The 17,743-nt window shown below is 43.7% G+C and overlaps 1 protein-coding gene across 1 annotated transcript in view; it reads right to left on the reverse strand.

The window, feature by feature from the left end:
* The window catches only part of LOC138259127 (haloacid dehalogenase-like hydrolase domain-containing 5), a 96,477-nt gene that overhangs the window by 44,450 nt on the left and 34,284 nt on the right, over nucleotides 1-17,743 (reverse strand). The window contains exons 3-4 of the mRNA XM_069206636.1: nucleotides 12,984-13,096; nucleotides 10,256-10,349 (exon numbers count right to left, since the gene is read on the reverse strand). Of these exons, the coding sequence (XP_069062737.1) occupies nucleotides 10,256-10,349; nucleotides 12,984-13,096 (207 nt within the window). The remainder of the gene's footprint in view (nucleotides 1-10,255; nucleotides 10,350-12,983; nucleotides 13,097-17,743) is intronic.

Genomic DNA, 17,743 nt, shown 5'->3' on the forward strand with positions numbered 1-17,743 from the left:
TCTATATTATATATATATATATATATATATGTATATGGAAAATGTCACTTACCCAGTGTACATCTGTTCGTGGCATTAGTCGCTGCAGATTCACATGCTGTGCACATCCCGCCATCTGGTGTTGGGCTCGGAGTGTTACAAGTTGTTTTTCTTCGAAGAAGTCTTTTTTCGAGTCACGAGACCGAGGGACTCCTCCCATTTCGAATCCATTGCGCATGGGCGTCGACTCCATCTTAGATTGTTTTCCCCGCAGAGGGTGAGGTAGGAGTTGTGTATGCTAGTAATAGTGCCCATGCAATGGAGTGAATACGTATGTACATAATGAAGTTTAAAGTAATATATTTACAAATTTACAAATGTTCAAGATCAACTTCTAAACGGCTACAGGCTCCCGGGGAGGCGGGTGGGCGCATGTGAATCTGCAGCGACTAATGCCACGAACAGATGTACACTGGGTAAGTGACATTTTCCGTTCGATGGCATGTGTAGCTGCAGATACACATGCTGTGCATAGACTATTAAGCAGTTATCTCCCCAAAAGCGGTGGTTCAGCCTGCAGGAGTTGAAGTTGTTTGAAATAATGTTCGTAGTACAGCTTGACCTACTGTGGTTTGTTATGCCGTTAACACATCTACATAGTAGTGTTTGGTAAATGTATGAGGCGTAGACTATGTTGCTGCCTTACATATTTCGTTCATTGGAATATTTCCTAGAAAGGCCATGGTAGCACCTTTTTTTCTGGTTGAGTGTGCCTTTGGTGTAATAGACAGCTCTCTCTTTGTTTTAAGATAGCAGGTTTGAATACACTTAACTATCCATCTAGCAATGCCTTGTTTAGAAATTGGATTCCCTGTATGAGGTTTTTGGAAAGCAATAAATAGTTGTTTTGTTTTTCGAATTAGTTTTGTTCTGTCAATGTAGTACATTAGTGCTCTTTTGATGTCTAATGTATGCAGTGCTCTTTCAGCCACAGAATCTGGCTGTGGGAAGAACACTGGTAATTCTACCGTTTGATTCAAGTGGAACGGTGAGATCACTTTTGGATTTGTCTGTAGAACTACTTTATGCTTGTGTATTTGAATAAATGGTTCTTGTATGGTAAATGCTTGAATTTCACTCACTCTTCTTAGAGATGTGATGGCAATTAAAAATGCAACTTTCCATGTTAAATATTGCATTTCACAAGAGTGCATTGGCTCAAAAGGTGGACCCATGAGTCGTGTTAAGACAATGTTGAGGTTCCATGAAGGAACTGGTGGTGTTCGTGGTGGTATAATTCTTTTTAGGCCTTCCATAAATGCTTTTATGACTGGTATCCTAAATAATGAAGTTGAGTGCGTCATTTGCAGGTAGGCTGAAATTGCGGTTAGATGTATCTTTATTGAAGAGAAAGCTAGCTTTGACTTTTGCAATTGTAGTAAGTATCCTACTATATCTTTGGCAGATGCGTGTAAGGGTTGAATTTGATTATTATGGCAGTAATAAACAAATCTTTTCCACTTATTTGCATAGCAGTGTCTAGTGGTAGGTTTCCTAGCTTGTCTTATGACCTCCATACATTCTTGTGTGAGGTCTAAGTGTCCGAATTCTAGGATTTCAGGAGCCAAATTGCTAGATTCAGCGATGCTGGATTTGGATGTCTGATCTGTTGTTTGTGTTGTGTTAACAAATCTGGTCTGTTTGGTAGTTTGACATGTGGTACTACTGAGAGGTCTAGTAGTGTTGTGTACCAAGGTTGTCTTGCCCATGTCGGTGCTATTAGTATGAGTTTGAGTTTGTTTTGACTCAATTTGTTTACTAGATATGGAAGGAGTGGGAGAGGGGGAAAAGCGTAAGCAAATATCCCTGACCAGCTCATCCATAACACATTGCCCTGAGACTGATCTTGTGTGTGGGTACCTGGATGCGAAGGTTTGGCATTTTGAGTTGTCTTTTGTTGCAAATAGATCTATTTGTGGTGTTCCCCACATTTGGAAGTAAGTGTTTAGTATTTGGGGGTGAATCTCTCATTCGTGGATCTGTTGGTGATCCAGAGAGAGATTGTCTGCTAACTGGTTCTGAATTCCTGGAATAAATTGTGCTATTAGGCGAATGTGGTTGTGAATCGCCCAATGCCATATTTTCTGTGTTAGGAGACACAACTGTGTCGAGTGTGTGCCTCCCTGTTTGTTTAGGTAATACATTGTTGTCATGTTGTCTGTTTTGACAAGAATGTGTTTGTGTCTTATTATGGGTTGAAATGCTTTGAGCGCTAGAAATACCGCTAACAGTTCTAAGTGATTTACGTGAAACTGTTTTTGCTGTATGTCCCATTGTCCTTGGATGCTGTGTTGATTGAGGTGTGCTCCCCACCGTATCATGGAAGCATCTGTTATTACGTATTGTGGCACTGGGTCTTGGAAAGGCCGCCCTTGGTTTAAATTTATACTGTTCCACCATTGAAGCGAGATGTATGTTTGGCGGTCTATCAACACCAGATCTAGAAGCTGACCCTGTGCTTGTGACCATTGTGATGCTAGGCACTGTTGTAAGGGCCGCATGTGCAACATTGCGTTTGGGACAATGGCTATGCATGAAGACATCATGCCTAGTAGTTTCATCACCAGTTTGACTTGTATCTTTTGATTTGGATACATGGTCTGTATCACATTGTGAAATGTGTGAACTCTTTGTGGACTTGGAGTGGCAACCCCTTTTGCAGTGTTGATTGTTGCTCCTAAGTATTGCTGTGTTTGACACGGCAGAAGGTGTGACTTTGTGTAATTGATGGAGAAACCTAGTTTGTGGAGGATTTCTATGACATATTTTGTGTGTTGTGAACACCGTCTTAGCGTGTTGGTTTTGATTAACCAATCGTCTAGGTACGAGAACACATGTATTTGCTGCCTTCTGATATGTGCAGCTACTACTGCTAGGCATTTTGTAAAAACTCTTGGTGCAGTTGTTATTCCGAATGGCAACACTTTGAATTGGTAATGTATCCCTTGGAATACAAACCTTAGGTACTTTCTGTGTGAAGGATGTATTGGTATATGGAAATATGCATCCTTTAGGTCTAGTGTTGTCATGTAGTCTTGTTGTTTGAGCAGTGGGATTACGTCTTGTAATGTAACCATGTGAAAGTGATCTGATTTGATGTAGGTATTTAATGTTCTGAGATCTAGTATAGGTCTCAGACTCTTGTCTTTTTTGGGTATCAGAAAGTACAGGGAGTAAACTCCTGTGTTTACTTGTTGTTTTGGTACTAACTCTATTGCTTCTTTTTTTAGCAATGTCTGAACTTCTAGTCCTAGAAGATCTATATGTTGTTTTGACAAATTGTGTGTTTTCGGTGGGATGTTTGGAGGGAACTTGAGAAATTCTATGCAATAACCATGCTGGATAATTGCTAAGACCCATGTGTCTGTTGTTATTTCCTCCCAATGTTTGTAAAACTTGGTTAGTCTCCCCCCCACAGGTGTTATGTGTTGGGGATTTGTGACCTTGAAGTCACTGCTTGTTTGGAGGAGTTTTGGGACTTTGGAACTTTCCTCTATTCCTTGGAAATTGTCCCCCTCTATATTGTCCCCGAAAACCTCCCCGCTGATACTGGCTCTGGTAAGTGGGCTTTGTTTGTGAGGTTGTGGCTTCTGTGGTTTGCCTTCGAAACCCCCCTCGAAATTGTGTCTTTCGAAATGTGCCTCTGCTCTGTGGGGAGTAGAGTGCACCCATGGCTTTGGCCGTGTCAGTGTCTTTTTTAAGTTTTTCGATCGCAGTGTCCACTTCCGGCCCAAACAACTGCTGTCCGTTGAATGGCATATTCAGCACAGCTTGCTGTATCTCTGGTTTAAATCCTGACGTACGCAGCCATGCATGTCTCCTTATTGTTACAGCTGTGTTGACAGTTCTAGCAGCTGTGTCTGCAGCATCCATTGCTGACTGTATCGGATTATTGGAGATACCCTGTCCTTCTTCTACTACTTGCTGCACTCTTTTTTTTGAACTCCTTGGGTAAATGTTCAATAAGGTGTTGCATCTCATCCCAATGGGCCCCATCATATCTGGCTAGCAAAGCTTGCGAATTTGCAATACGCCACTGGTTTGCTGCCTGTGCCGCCACTCTTTTGCCTGCAGCATCGAATTTTCGACTTTCTTTATCTGGAGGTGGTGCATCTCCTGAAGTATGAGAGTTGGCTCTTTTGCACGCTGCTCCCACTACAACAGAGTCTGGTGTTAGCTGTTGTGTAATGTACACTGGGTCTGTTGGTGGTGGTTTATATTTTTTTATCTACTCTTGGAGTAATGGCTCTCCCTTTAACAGGCTCCTCAAACACTTGTTTGGAGTGTTTTAGCATTCCGGGTAGCATAGGAAGACTCTGATATTGGCTGTGTGTGGACGACAGTGTATTAAAAAGAAAGTCGTCTTCAATGGGCTCTGAATGAAGGCTGACATTATGAAATGCTGTTGCTCTTGACACCACCTGTGCGTAGCCTGTACTATCCTCTGGTGGCGATGGTTTAGCTGGATAGCATTCTGGACTATTATCTGACACTGGTGCGTCATAAAGGTCCCATGCGTCAGGGTCATCTTGACTCATTCCTGTATGAGTTGGGGATTGCATCATTGGTGGAGTGGCTACCGGTGATGGTTGCGGAGAGTAATGTGGGGATGGTGGCGGTGTTACTTGTTTAGCCACCTTTGCGTGTGGCTGTTTGTCTTTGTCGGCAAGCTTGCGTTTTATTTAGACTGGAGGAAGAGTGCTGATCTTCCCTGTCTCTTTTTTAATAAAGAGCCGTCTTTGTGTGTGATCTGGCTCTATTGCCTGTAATTCCTGTCCAAATCTATATGTCTTAATTTGTGTGGACAGTCCTTGTTCCTCAGTGTAGGAACTTGCTTTCGGTTCCGAGGCCGGATATTTCGGTACCGAAACCTTTTCGGCTCAGACGAAACCTTTTTTACTTTCGGCGTTGTGCTCTCTCGGTGCCGACCCGTTTCGGTGCCGAATCTTCTCTGAGCCACTATCTCGGGCCCGAGATTGCTGTGTGCCGGTATCTCGACCGGAGTCGGGTGACTTCGACACCAGCTCGCCCTTTTTCGGTGCTGATGAACGGTCACCTACTTTTCGGGTTAAGCCATGGCCTGTTGGCGGTGGCGTCCCCTGGGCTTTAGCGCTTTTCTCATGAGTTCTTGTTTTCGACGTCTTACTCACGGTTTTCGGCGTTTCATCGGGATCGATCTCCTCAGAGTCCGACTCCTGGGTGGAGAATGTTTCTTCCTCCTCCTCGAAACGCTCTTGTCCTGTCGGCGCCGACGCCATTTGCAGTCTTCTTGCTCTTCGGTCCCTGAGTGTTTTCCTGGACCGAAACGCTCGACAGGCCTCTCAAGTATCCTCCTTGTGTTCTGGTGACAAACACAAGTTACAGACCAGATGTTGATCTGTATATGGATACTTGTTATGGCATTTTGGACAGAAGCGGAATGTGGTCTGTTCCATCAGCCTTGAAGAGACACGTGGCCGGGCCGACCAGGCCCCGACGGGGAGGGAAGAAAACCCCAAAGGGCCACCGGAGCTCTTCTTAATTCGGTGTCGATCTGTTGTAACTAACCCGATACCGAACGCAAACAAGACCGACGATTTTTCCAAGATTCTAACTAACTTTCCGACCCGAAACACGGAGCGAAAAGGAACACGTCCGAACCCGATGGCGGAAAAAAAACAATCTAAGATGGAGTCGACGCCCATGCGCAATGGAGTCGAAATGGGAGGAGTCCCTCGGTCTTGTGACTCGAAAAAAAGACTTCTTCGAAGAAAAACAACTTGTAACACTCCGAGCCCAACACCAGATTGCGGGATGTGCACAGCATGTGTATCTGCAGCTACACATGCCATCGAACACACATACATATATATATATATATATATATATATATATATATATATATGTGTGTTGGGCTTAAAAGCAGAGCACTCAATCTGCTGGTGGCAGCGTGGGATTCCGACCAAACACCCTAATATTACTTCACATATAACGCAGCACTCCCAGAGGTAAACATGGCAATCTTCATTTATTGAAAAAGACTCCTTGTGGCAGATTTTTCCAAATTATTGTCTTTAGATCCCACAACGCATTTCAACTTTCATCTTCATCAGGTCGTTCTGATCAATATGCACATGTTGTCCCAATTAATCTGCCTTTATATATGCAGAGGCATCATGGTACTTGAAGTATTAATTACGTGAGACTCATTGTCAATTATGTTACTTTTAACACTGCTTTGTGTTATATTGCACCAATGAAATTCTCACGCATAGTGCCATAAAACATAAATTACATTCGCAGAATATTTCAACAATGCCTGTGTTTTTCAAAGTTCATTTTCTCACTAGAACAGTTCTGAGCTTTCCACTGGGCCCCCTCCACACTGCTAATTGTGCCGATTTCAAAATAAATCACTCCAAAACCTCCGGATTCAACATCTGTGTGTGAGAATTTCATCGGTGAATACTTCAAGTACCATGATGCCTCTGCATATATAAAGGCAGGTTAATTGGGACAACATGTGCATATTGGTCAGAACCACCTGATGAAGACAAAAGTTGAAACGCGTTGTGGGATCTAAAGACAATAATTTAGAAAAATCTGCCATAAGGAGTCTTTTTCAATAAATGAAGCTTGCCATGTTTACCTCTGGGAGTGCAGCGTTATATGTGAAGTAATATATATATACATACATACATACATACATACACACACACACACACACACGGATTTGAGAAAAACAGGAATGGGCACAGTGGTGGGAGGAAGCAACGGAGGAGTTGCTAGGTGTAGCTGTTTGGGGGTATAAGGCAAAAGAAGCACACCAAGGAGAGAGCAACAAGGTTGGGAGAGGGTGTGGAACACAAAGAAGAGAATCACACGCATCAAAGGGAGAAGCACACAGGCAGCAACACAGAGCGGGGGAAAGAGAAGCACGAGGGAGACAGCTGGCAAACGCACTCATGTAGGGCTCAAGAGTTGCGTACGTGGGTGGCATACACTGGAGTGACAGAGTGGAGTGGACTGGTGTAGAGTGTACTGGCGTAGAGTGTTGGGGAATATAGTGGCACAGACTGCAGTGGCTTTGAATTCAGCAGCATACAATGCAGTGTTGTAGAATGCAGTGGCATAGATTAGAGTGGTGCATAGTAGACTGCAGTGGAGCAGAGGGCACAGTAGAGTGCAAAGTTGAGTGATACAGAGTTGAGTGGCAGAGTGCAGTGGTGTAGAGTGCAGAGCAGAGTAGAGTGGCTAGTGCATTGGTGGAGAGTGGTGCAGAGGAGAGGTTAGTGCCAGTGTAATGGCCTGGAGTAGCATAAAGTGGAGTAGTGCAGAGTAGTCTGGCATAGAGTTCAGTGGTGGAGATTGCAGAGTAGAGTGTCAGAGTGCAGTGGTGTAGAGTGGCTTAGAGAGCAGTGGAATAGAGTACAGTGATGCAGAGTAGAGTGCATTGGCATATAGTGCAGTGGTTAAGAGAAAAGTGACGTAGAATGCAGTGGCACAGAATAGAGTGGCAGAGTACATTGTTTCCAAGTAGAGTGAAGTGGCGTAGAGTGCAATGGTGCAGGGTAGAGTTCAGTTGAGTAGAGTGGCATAGAATGTAATGGCAGAGAATGTGGTGTAGAGTGCAGTGGCATTGAGTGTAGTAGTGCAGAATAGATTAGAGTGGCATACAGTGGCTGGCACAGAGTACAGGGGCATAGAGTTGAGTGTTACAGTGTAAAGTACATTGGTGTAGAACAGTGGTTCCCAACCTTTTGCCTTCTGTGGACTCCCACGTTTTTACTGGAACCCAGGGGTCCCCAATGAATCATTATTGAAATCTGGGGACGACCCGCTGAGTCATTACTGGAAGGCAGAGACTCCGGCCTGAACATGGTTATTGATTTGAAACGCAAAACAACAATACACAAAAAACAAACAAACAAAAAAAACACAGAAACACATACACAAATGATAACATTTTATTTAATTTGAAAACAAATATAAATAAAAAAATACTTTTAATAGGAAGATTGGAGATTTTCTAGCTTCAAACGAAGCCGCACATCATCCGTACTATATTCTGTTTAATGCATGTGCAATGCTCCTATGAATCAATCGGAGGATACTTATTTTAACTTTTAGTCTTCAATTTTTCAATCTTCAATACTGTGCCATTTACAGTACATTTGGAAAATTTCAACTGTGCCTTTAGCCACTTTATTTTTATACATTTTATTATTTGGTTAATATTATTTCATTTTATAAGCTGTCGCGGACCCTCTGAAGAGGCTTCGCAGAACAGCAGGGGGCCTTGGACCACAGGTTGGGAACCACTGGTGTAGAGTGCATTGGCACAGAGTGCAGTGTTGCAGAGAGGCATAGAGTACGGTGGAAGTGAACAGAGTAGATTGGTGTGGCTTAGACTGGAGTGGGGTAGAGTGCAGTGCAGTGCCACAGAGTGCAGTGGCATAGAGTACAGTGTAGAGTAGAGAGGTATACCATGAAGCAGCATAGAGTGCAGTGGCATACAGCCGAGTGGTGCAGAGTTCAGTGGAGTGGTGTAAAGTGGAGTGGTGCAGAGCAGGGTGCAGTGGTGTGGAGTGGTGCGTAGTAGAGTGGAGTGGAGTGGTGTACAGTGTCACTACAGACGCCACACGTTCAATTGAAATGACCATTACATTTGTGCAGACATTCAGTTTTACTAATAAAACTATACAATGCACAGACGAAAATGTGTGGAAACTGCATCACCTAGTGTAATGATTTATTTGATCATATTGAAGTGTTCGTTTCCAACACACTTCAGAAATAATAAAAAATGTGCTGCATTTGTGTTTCTAATTCTGATATATTCTGAAATACTTGCACAGTTCATTTAAATGTTGACATTTGCTAGAAAATAAACTCTTTCCTACCCCCAGTATCCAGCAAGATTGTCACATAAATCCTCTCGCTTTGAAGTCAGAGAAAGAAAGGTAAACAAGCACCATCAGAAGACAGTGCCTGACATTTGACCTGTCTTTGAATGCACATCAAATGCGACAAGATAAGAACAAGATTTACAGGCCTGTTTACAGAAAGGGAGGACTCGGAAGGCTACTATAATTAAGGTTTTGGCAGGAGAAGGTATGCATTCAAGCTGGACAGCCTAAAACAAATAAAGCCAGCAAATGGAAAGCAAAACAATGTGCTTTACAAACCACAAAGCCAATGACAAGCAACAGGCAGAATGCATTCCTAGATCAACTTTCTGAATGTCCCTAAGATGCCTTTAGCAAACCAGACCGCTGCACTGTCTGGTAGGCTGTGACCAAAAAGCAATTACTTTCTGTATACAATGCATCTATGAAATAAAGACTTTGCAAATTGTGCTAAGTCACATAACTTTTGAGATGTAATATTGTTCCTCTTATATAGGAATGCAAGCATTCCATAGAGGTTTGAATGTTGCCGATAACATGAGATGACAGGGAAATACTCCTCAGGCAGAGCCACAGCCCATTCTTCATATATGTTAAACAGTGGGTAACAATAGCTGAAGCAGGCACCAATGCTGTCAAGCCAGACCTAAAAACGACTATACAACTAGTGATCACATGATCTGATTGCAGTCTGCTCAAACTGCTGTACCCACGCACACAGACACAAAAAAAAAAAAAAAAAAAAAAAAAAAAGACTAATGTACACTTTACATTTATTAAAAACACATAAAACAAACATTAAAAAACTGTAGGAACAATGTGGTGGTTAACAATGAAAAAGTAAAAAAAGAATGCAAAACACATCCTCTGCAATGTGGTCACTCCTGATGAGTTTCCTGCTATTAAATGACTTCTAGTTTAATATGGGGTGGAGATGTTAATGTGACACAACCTTCAGGAGCCCTTTTATTTAATATAACCTACTATCATCAGTCCTGTGCACTAGCATAAGAAGAGGATGGCAATGTTTTAACAAGCAATAAAATGTATACAGAAACCCTGCGACCATGAAAGGACAATACATGAAACTGAGAACCCCAAAGTCGCCTAAGGATCTAAAATGTTAATCTTTTCTGAACAAAACAAGTGTCATTGAATCCGACAGACTAGATTTCACACGACTGTTACCTGTGTTCTTAAGCAAGAAGAGGAGTGAGAACACGATTTGCCATGCACGGTTGCAAAAAAAAAAAAAAAAAAAAAAAGAAGAAAAAAAGCAACAACACTTTTTTAAACGGCGATCCATCATCTTTAAAAAAAATACTCACCAGAATTTTAGGTCTTCTGTTGTGGTCGACCATGTCCAGCATGGGGAATGTTTCACGCAGTAGATCAATAGTGACTGGTTTGGAAAACCCTAAACTGATGACACCGGTTAAGAATACACAACAGTGTAAGAGTTCATACAAATCAAGTTGGAATCAAAATGTTGTGATTCTCCAAATTGAAAAATAAAAATAAAATCTAGGGATACATACTGTTCAATTGCCTCAAGGTGGCTGGCTGCTTGTGTGAGGATGGGTCACAAAAAAAACCACAAGACGTCTGCCATGCTGGAGTAAAACTATACCATTCTCTAGCTAAACTTTTCCAATAACAAACCAAAAATGTTTAAATTGTTTGGAGAATATCATCTTGTATTTATGTTGGTGTGCGTGTTACGGCTTGCGAACAAAGGCTGCGGATGCAGAGGGAGTCCCGCAGTTGAAGTTTATCGAGATCACGCAACAAAGAGGGATAATCATATAATCTGGTTTCAGTGACAGATCTGTAAACGGTTCCGGACAGCACCTTAGTCACTTAACACCTCTCAATCCAGGGGAGACTATCTGGGATTCAGATACTGACTCATGGATAAAATGGTTAAAAAGAAGACACAGGTGTTCAATCCTCGCTCCTAATCCCCTCGCTCCCCGAGGCTGCTGAGGCAGGTAGTGTCTCTCCCCACAGCCCGCCCTTTTCTTGTGATCTCCTTTAATCATCGGCACAACTCATCCAGCAATAGTGACATTCTATCGTCTATGGATGTGAACCGGTTTCAAATATTAGTTTCAGATCGCATTCTGCCGTACAATTACAGGTCCCTGTCTGGACGTAGACAGCCAACACTAATGCTCAGTTTAAAAGGCAACTGGGGCACAATTTCAGGTTACAAAGTGTTTGGCTTTTTTGAAGTAGTGTGAAACGTTTAAAGTGCTCTATAATCCTGCAGGTAAAGTTGCCTGTACTTTTGCTATTGTCAATTTCAGACCTTCGCTCCTCACTAGCATGTATTGTGCTTGTGAGGTCTCCAGCTTTACCTGGCACTACGGTAGGGACTTGTCATGGACAGAGGACATGCTCCTCATGCTGCGCATGCAGGTCTCGGGCCAGAGAATACAGTGTGCCACTTCCCAGATACAGCAGATGGATAAGAGTAAATCAGTAAAGTCTCTTAACTATAACTGCTTTTGAGATAAAGATCAGAGACAGAGGATGTTGATTTAAGTGAAACCAGGAGACATCCTCTTTACCAATTTATGAGAATCAATTTCTCCTGATCCGATTATGAGCCACCATTTTGCTAGTAGAAGGCACGCAATGGCAGATTATTGTCAGGATCAAAAAGCAGCAAACTGCTCCTCTGTCCGACCCCATGAGGAATCTTGCTATATGCTATGAATAACATGACTAAATGCCTTTGTCGAGTAAACGGGCTCACAACACATAACAGCAGACAATACATCAATTATGTCTAGTGGCCCTAAAACTAAAAGCATATAATTATGTTTTTTTGAAAGGATAGCGTCCAAAAGAGCTAATTTGCTTTCTTGTCTAGACATTTAATTCAACTCCAAGTTGACCTAGTCATTTCACAGGGGAGGAGTCGTATGCTCAAGCCTCAGTTTAATGATGCTATTTTCAAATTGTAAGGTTGTTAAAGTGGAAGGACCCTGCTACCCTGTTTGAAGGTTTGTAAAGCCAAGCCAGTAGCCACTGTCACTTACGTAACCTTACTGTAGGTATCCTTGCAAAAAGCAGCTCTTTGTAGTTTTTGGTGGAACATACCAGTAGCTGCTAACTTAGAAAAGTAACGAGACAGCAATTAACTACACTGTTGGTAGAATTAAAGTTGCACACACTTTTATGGGTGTCTGTGGAAATGGTCAGGGGTCTTTGTGCAGATTGATTTTGAATGGTTTATCTCCTAAGCTATTTCTCCCATCCGTCTGTGTGTCATACTATTCGGAAAGTGTTGAATAGTATGGGCAGGCCAGATTTCTTCACAAATCCCTGGCCTTTGATGAAGTCTGAAAAATGGGCTACCAACAACTTTAGAAAGCTCGAAACTTGAGCCGGTCTTTGGAGTTCAAGAAATCCAGGATGTAGGTTTAGGTACCTCTTAGAAACTCGCTATAAACCACAAATGGTGTCATTGTTAACTCGTGTCAGACTGAACACATTACCTTTAACATGCTGATGGGAAACCCTAGGGAGAGTGCAGTATATCAACACTAGAAGCAGCACCATAGCACTGAGTAGGCGCCATCTACGAATGGCAACTCTGCATACTTATCTGGAGCCACAAGGCTACAGCAACTTCCCGCTCAGTCCATACATGGGCCACTAGTATGTAAAGACTAAATCCAAAAGATATCCATAGCAGGAGATAAGGCAATGGTGTTTGAAGTCAGCTACTGCAGGTCTCCCTATATTCGTTTACACCAAGATTCCAAAAATAAAATCAACCCTGCCAAAGTCCAAGAAAAGTTACAGCTAAAGAAATGCGGCACACAATCTAATAATAAAACTTCTGATACCTAATTGGGTATAAAAAAAACTGCCAAACTCAAAATATTCATGTCTTTTCTCTAAACAGTGGATATAAAATCAAGTTTGAAGTTAAGTGGTTATAGGATTCTGAAAACCGTAGCCAAATCGATGCAATACAAACAAGCTGTAGAACATTAATGGGAAAAAGCACAGCTCGTAGCACTGTCAAGTATGAAAGGATACTATTTGGCAATATCGAGAAGAGGGCCTTGTCCGGACACCAGCACACATTTGTCGTGGTACCTTTTGAACATCCGCAATGGACTGTGCGACATCATGACTTGGTCCTGAGAGACCTGATTGTAGAAATAAACACGTTATTTGCATCTGAAGTGCCATTTAAAAGTAAAAACTTTTTTTTACCTGAAAATTAATTCCACTGGTTATCATTATATTTCCAATTAATCCTAGCTGCTGGGATAACGAATGTCGATTCGGCAGCAGAATAGTTTACAGTTTACTGCAACACAATGCTTTTGGCCAGGAAAAGCGTGCATTCCCCAACCTGCCCCCGGCCTGTCGCAAACTGGGAACTGTACAACTCTTCAAGAGATAATCCGTGGGGTAGAAGCAGTGGCGGCCGGTAGTTTAAGGAGGGTGGGGGGGGGGGGGGGCGGGCAGCACACTCACTCATTCATTCACACACGCACCTCCATTCACAACACTCATCAACATTCAAACAGACACGCACCAAACATTCATAAAAAAAAATAAAAAAAAACACACAACACACACACACACACACACACACACACTCACTCACCACACACACACTCCCAACTTCGTCACAGAGTGGGATGGGGTCAGTGAGACTGCTAACCCCACCCCACTCTGTGACAAGGTGTCACTGATTGACGCTCGCCCTGGGCACTTCAGGGCTTAAACCTGAAGCGCCCAGGTCGAAGTCAATGGGTGACGCGTCCCCTAGTCACCGAGGGGCAAGGGCCTCGAGGAACCTTTGCTGAGCTGAGGAGGTCCCGCCCATAGGAGCTGTGCCCTCTTCAGTCCAGCAAAGTTCAGCTCAGACAGCCAGGACTCTGCGCAAATCACTCGTCTCGCTCCTGGCTGCCTGAGCTGAACATGAAGAGTGTGTCAAGCTGACCTTTGCTCAGCGTAACAGGCACTCTTCATGAGGGGCAAAAGGTGGGGGAATGTGGCCCCTCCGCCCTAAAGGACCAGCCGCGGCTGGGTAGAAGATTAAATCTACTTATATTTTTTTTTTAATAGTTTGATTTTAGTTAAGACTTTTTTTCAGTAAGATTATTTGTAAAATACCCATTTTCAGCCAGCCCTCTCCATCCATTGGTCTGTTGTGCCATTCACATTTTTCCTCCACCCACTAAAGCGTACAGTGTTGGGCAATGGGTCATCCCACTTTAGCTTTTGGCTAAATTCACTTTGGACAACAGCCTTTTCCCTTTCACAAGCAGCACATCCACACACAATGTAGTTCCTTGCTTAGTCGGGGATTACTATGGCAATGCATGCTTTTTTGAGAACAAAACCTATTTTTGGCTGTATCCATTTTTTGTTAGATGATGAGGGTCCAGCAGTTTCTGCAAAAATACAATTTTGTAAATACCATGGCAAGCTAAAACAAGCACTGAAAAAGCCAAAAAGATGGCAATCATAACTAGGCCTATTGGCCTTGCCAATGCACGATTTTAGGTCTCCTTTCAGTTGTGAGACATGTTGTTACCATACAGTGGCTTTAGTAAAGGCCACCCATTGCTTACCATTGATTGATTTATTATTGATCTCATTTGCCTGCTTCTAATTCATCAGCTTCTGTAGCCTTTCCTTCCTCGTCTGGTGTTTGTCCCTCCTCAGGAGAATGGACACATTACTCTGTCCTTCCAGTGCTCACTTTTTCAGGAGCTACTTTTTTTGTTTTGTTTAAGCACTCTATGGGAGTGCCTGTTTTCCAGCTGTTTCCCTCATGTACGTCTCTCCCATTGTGTCCCTCCCTGATTCCAACTTCCTACCATCTGATGTCTGTATGCCTTACCCAGATCCTCCCACCCACCTTCCATTATCCATGTTCCTGTCCCAGCCTCTCCTGCCCATCCTCTCTCTACTAGCTGTTTGTGGCCCCTAGATTCTTCCACCCTCCCTTTGTGGGTTACCCTAGCCCCTATCACCACCCTTCGTTTTCCATATGCTCTCCCATTTCCTCTCATCTGTCCTCTCCCACCACTGGGGTCTTCTGTTTCCCCTCACCCCCAATGTTATTTGGTGAGTGGGTTGAGGTGGTGGTTTGCAAGGCAAGACTGAGTGAGGAAGGGTGTTAGAGAAGGACTCAGTGGAAGGGAAGAGAGAACATGGCAGAAAGTAATAATAAAAACAGAAAGCTATGTGAAGCAGCCAGGGCTATGTTTTTGTTATTGAAAAAAAACATTAGCACTGGCCATGTCATAGCACCTTTTTTGCTTGGTGGACAGAATAGATGCAAATCATTGCCAAAGCCAATAGTTTTCACTGGTGAGACCTACTGGCTTTGCAAATGCTTGTTTTATTTTGATGTGCATGGAGGTGCTGTTAATATCAGCTGAAGTGATCTGATTCTTCCCATTTCATTAAATTGTCATACTCAAATAAAAATTCACATGAACGGCAAACCAAGCAGAAGTGCACACATACTACACCTCCAAACTGTTCTTCCAGCCGGGAGGGAAAAAAGCACAAATAAGTCAAGTGCACAGACGTTTGAGTGAGGCTGCAGTGACTGTATGAAGCACGAGGACCAGTGCACTGTGCACCAGAAAGCAGGCGGGCCTCTGAAACCATCAACCCCTTTGAATATGGTCAACCAAACAGCCACAGAGGGCACTGAGCTTCAAGTGCGAGCCAATGATTCTAGTCTTGAGCGAGTGGTCTACAGATTGGGACCAACTACAGGGACAGATTTTAAGAATAATCCCTTAATATATATTTAGTGTACTCGAGGGACACCATTTAAATAGTCAATTGCTATGGGAAAAACAAGGCCTATGTTGGACTACCCTGGTCTAGAAGTTAAAGCCCCTTCAAATTCAGTTAGCAATTCTTTCCTCATCACTAAGGACACCTGCCAAAATAGTTGCGCTCATTCCTACAGAATAGGAAGCGTGGTAAGTTTCATAAACAGGATAAAGTATCAAATCAAAATATTCTTTATTCGATCTCATGAAAGCAGGCTGTAGGGAGCTTAGTTCTGGTTGCAGTACCGCTTCACTTTTTGCCTGGTTTTTAGATGCAACTTTGACTGAAATGTACTTAGGTCCTGCTAACCAGGCCTCAAGTGCCAGTATTCCTTCCCTAAAACAAGACACCTGGTCACTTGATTCCCAAGTGACCAGGCACTTCACTCCCTCTAGAAGACCCTAGAAAGTGGTACCCCTGGTACCAAGGGCATGGGTCCTGAAGAGGGCCCCTCAAAGCTGCGGGACAACTTGTGCCACTCTGAGGGACTCAGCACCAAACTTAGGCAGCCTGCCATTACAAGGTACATGACAAGGCTCTACCAAAATAGAAAAAAACAATATGGCATGTCCCCTAAAACACTGCTTGTAATATCTGTAAGTCACCCCTACAGCACGCCTTCAGCCCTAGGGCAGAGTGCATTATATTACAAGTGAGGGCATGTATGCATAAGTAAAGATGCCCCTACTTTATCTTTGCTGATTCTTAGATATAGTAAGTGTACAGGGAAGCAACAGTTAAATGATGGCATCCAGAGATGTTTGGTATTAATAAACCCTAACTGATTTCAATGATGGATTTACTAATACATGAACCCAGAGGGCACCTTAGAGGTACCCCCTGAAAAACCTACCAACTGCTGGTGAGCTTACTGACCAGTTCTGGCCAGCCTGCCACCAACAGACAAGAATCTCACCTCCCAGGGGGAGAGCCTCTGCTCTCAAGAGGTCAGACACATAAACTTACCCGGGCTGGGGTGTTACCCTCCCCTCCTCACAGGGTGACCTGCATTCCAAGGCAGGAGCTTCAAAAAAGCCTACCACCTTTGGTATACAGATCTAGCATTCCTCATAGGAAGATGCCAACCCACTCTGCCTGTCCAGGTGGCAGATGGGCCCTGGGGCAGAACTTTAGCTATGCAGCAGGTGTGTCACACTTTCAGACTTGGAACACTCCTTAAGGTGACCAGCCTGAAGTGGACATGATTTAGGAAATTCTGCCATCTAGCGTGTGGTGGAATTTAGGAACTCTGGATAGCGTGATGCCCACTCCCCACAGGTAGTAGTCATCTAAGGAGTGTAGGGATCCCAAGGGTAATTAACCCATTGGTTACTACCCTTCACTCCCCTTAACGCCCCCAAATTGAGTATCTAGGGGACTCCCTGATACTAGATTCTCAGATCTTTGCTCGACACAAAAGAAGGAGTGGGCAAGAAGCCTATTGAACCTGAGAACCGAGGAGCACAGCTGACTTGGCGCCAACCCTGTAAGCCTGCCTGCTGCACCCGATCCTCGAGGAGCAACTGACCTGTCTTGCCCCTGCAGCCTCCAAGAAACTTTGAGAGCTGCCAGTGCTTCGTCAATCACCAGGAGGAACTCCTTGAAGTAGAGGAGCTGCTCCCCTGCATCCACAGGCACCCAAGAAAGACCTGGGGGAACTGGGACCACCAGAAATCCGACACCGGACATCACCATTGCCTAGCCCATGTGGAAGGGGGTCAATGGTGTCAGCTTAGTCCCCAAAAGTCCCGGGCCCTGCAGAAAAAAAAAAAAGTCCACCCTGTGCTCTCCCACTGTAGACTTCACAACGGCATCTGCAGCTTGTTTCTGAAAACTCACCCTGCAAACGCGAGTGACCAAGAGACAAAGACCCAGCGCCCTAGGACACATATGCACTGGTCCGCCTTGGACCCAGGAGAAGGGACAAAGGGTGTCCCCATACCTTCCCACCTCATAAGACCCGAGCCCACTTGTTGGCTTGG

Source organism: Pleurodeles waltl, chromosome 9, assembly GCF_031143425.1.
Source record: "Pleurodeles waltl isolate 20211129_DDA chromosome 9, aPleWal1.hap1.20221129, whole genome shotgun sequence".
NCBI classification, from domain to species: domain Eukaryota; kingdom Metazoa; phylum Chordata; class Amphibia; order Caudata; family Salamandridae; genus Pleurodeles; species Pleurodeles waltl.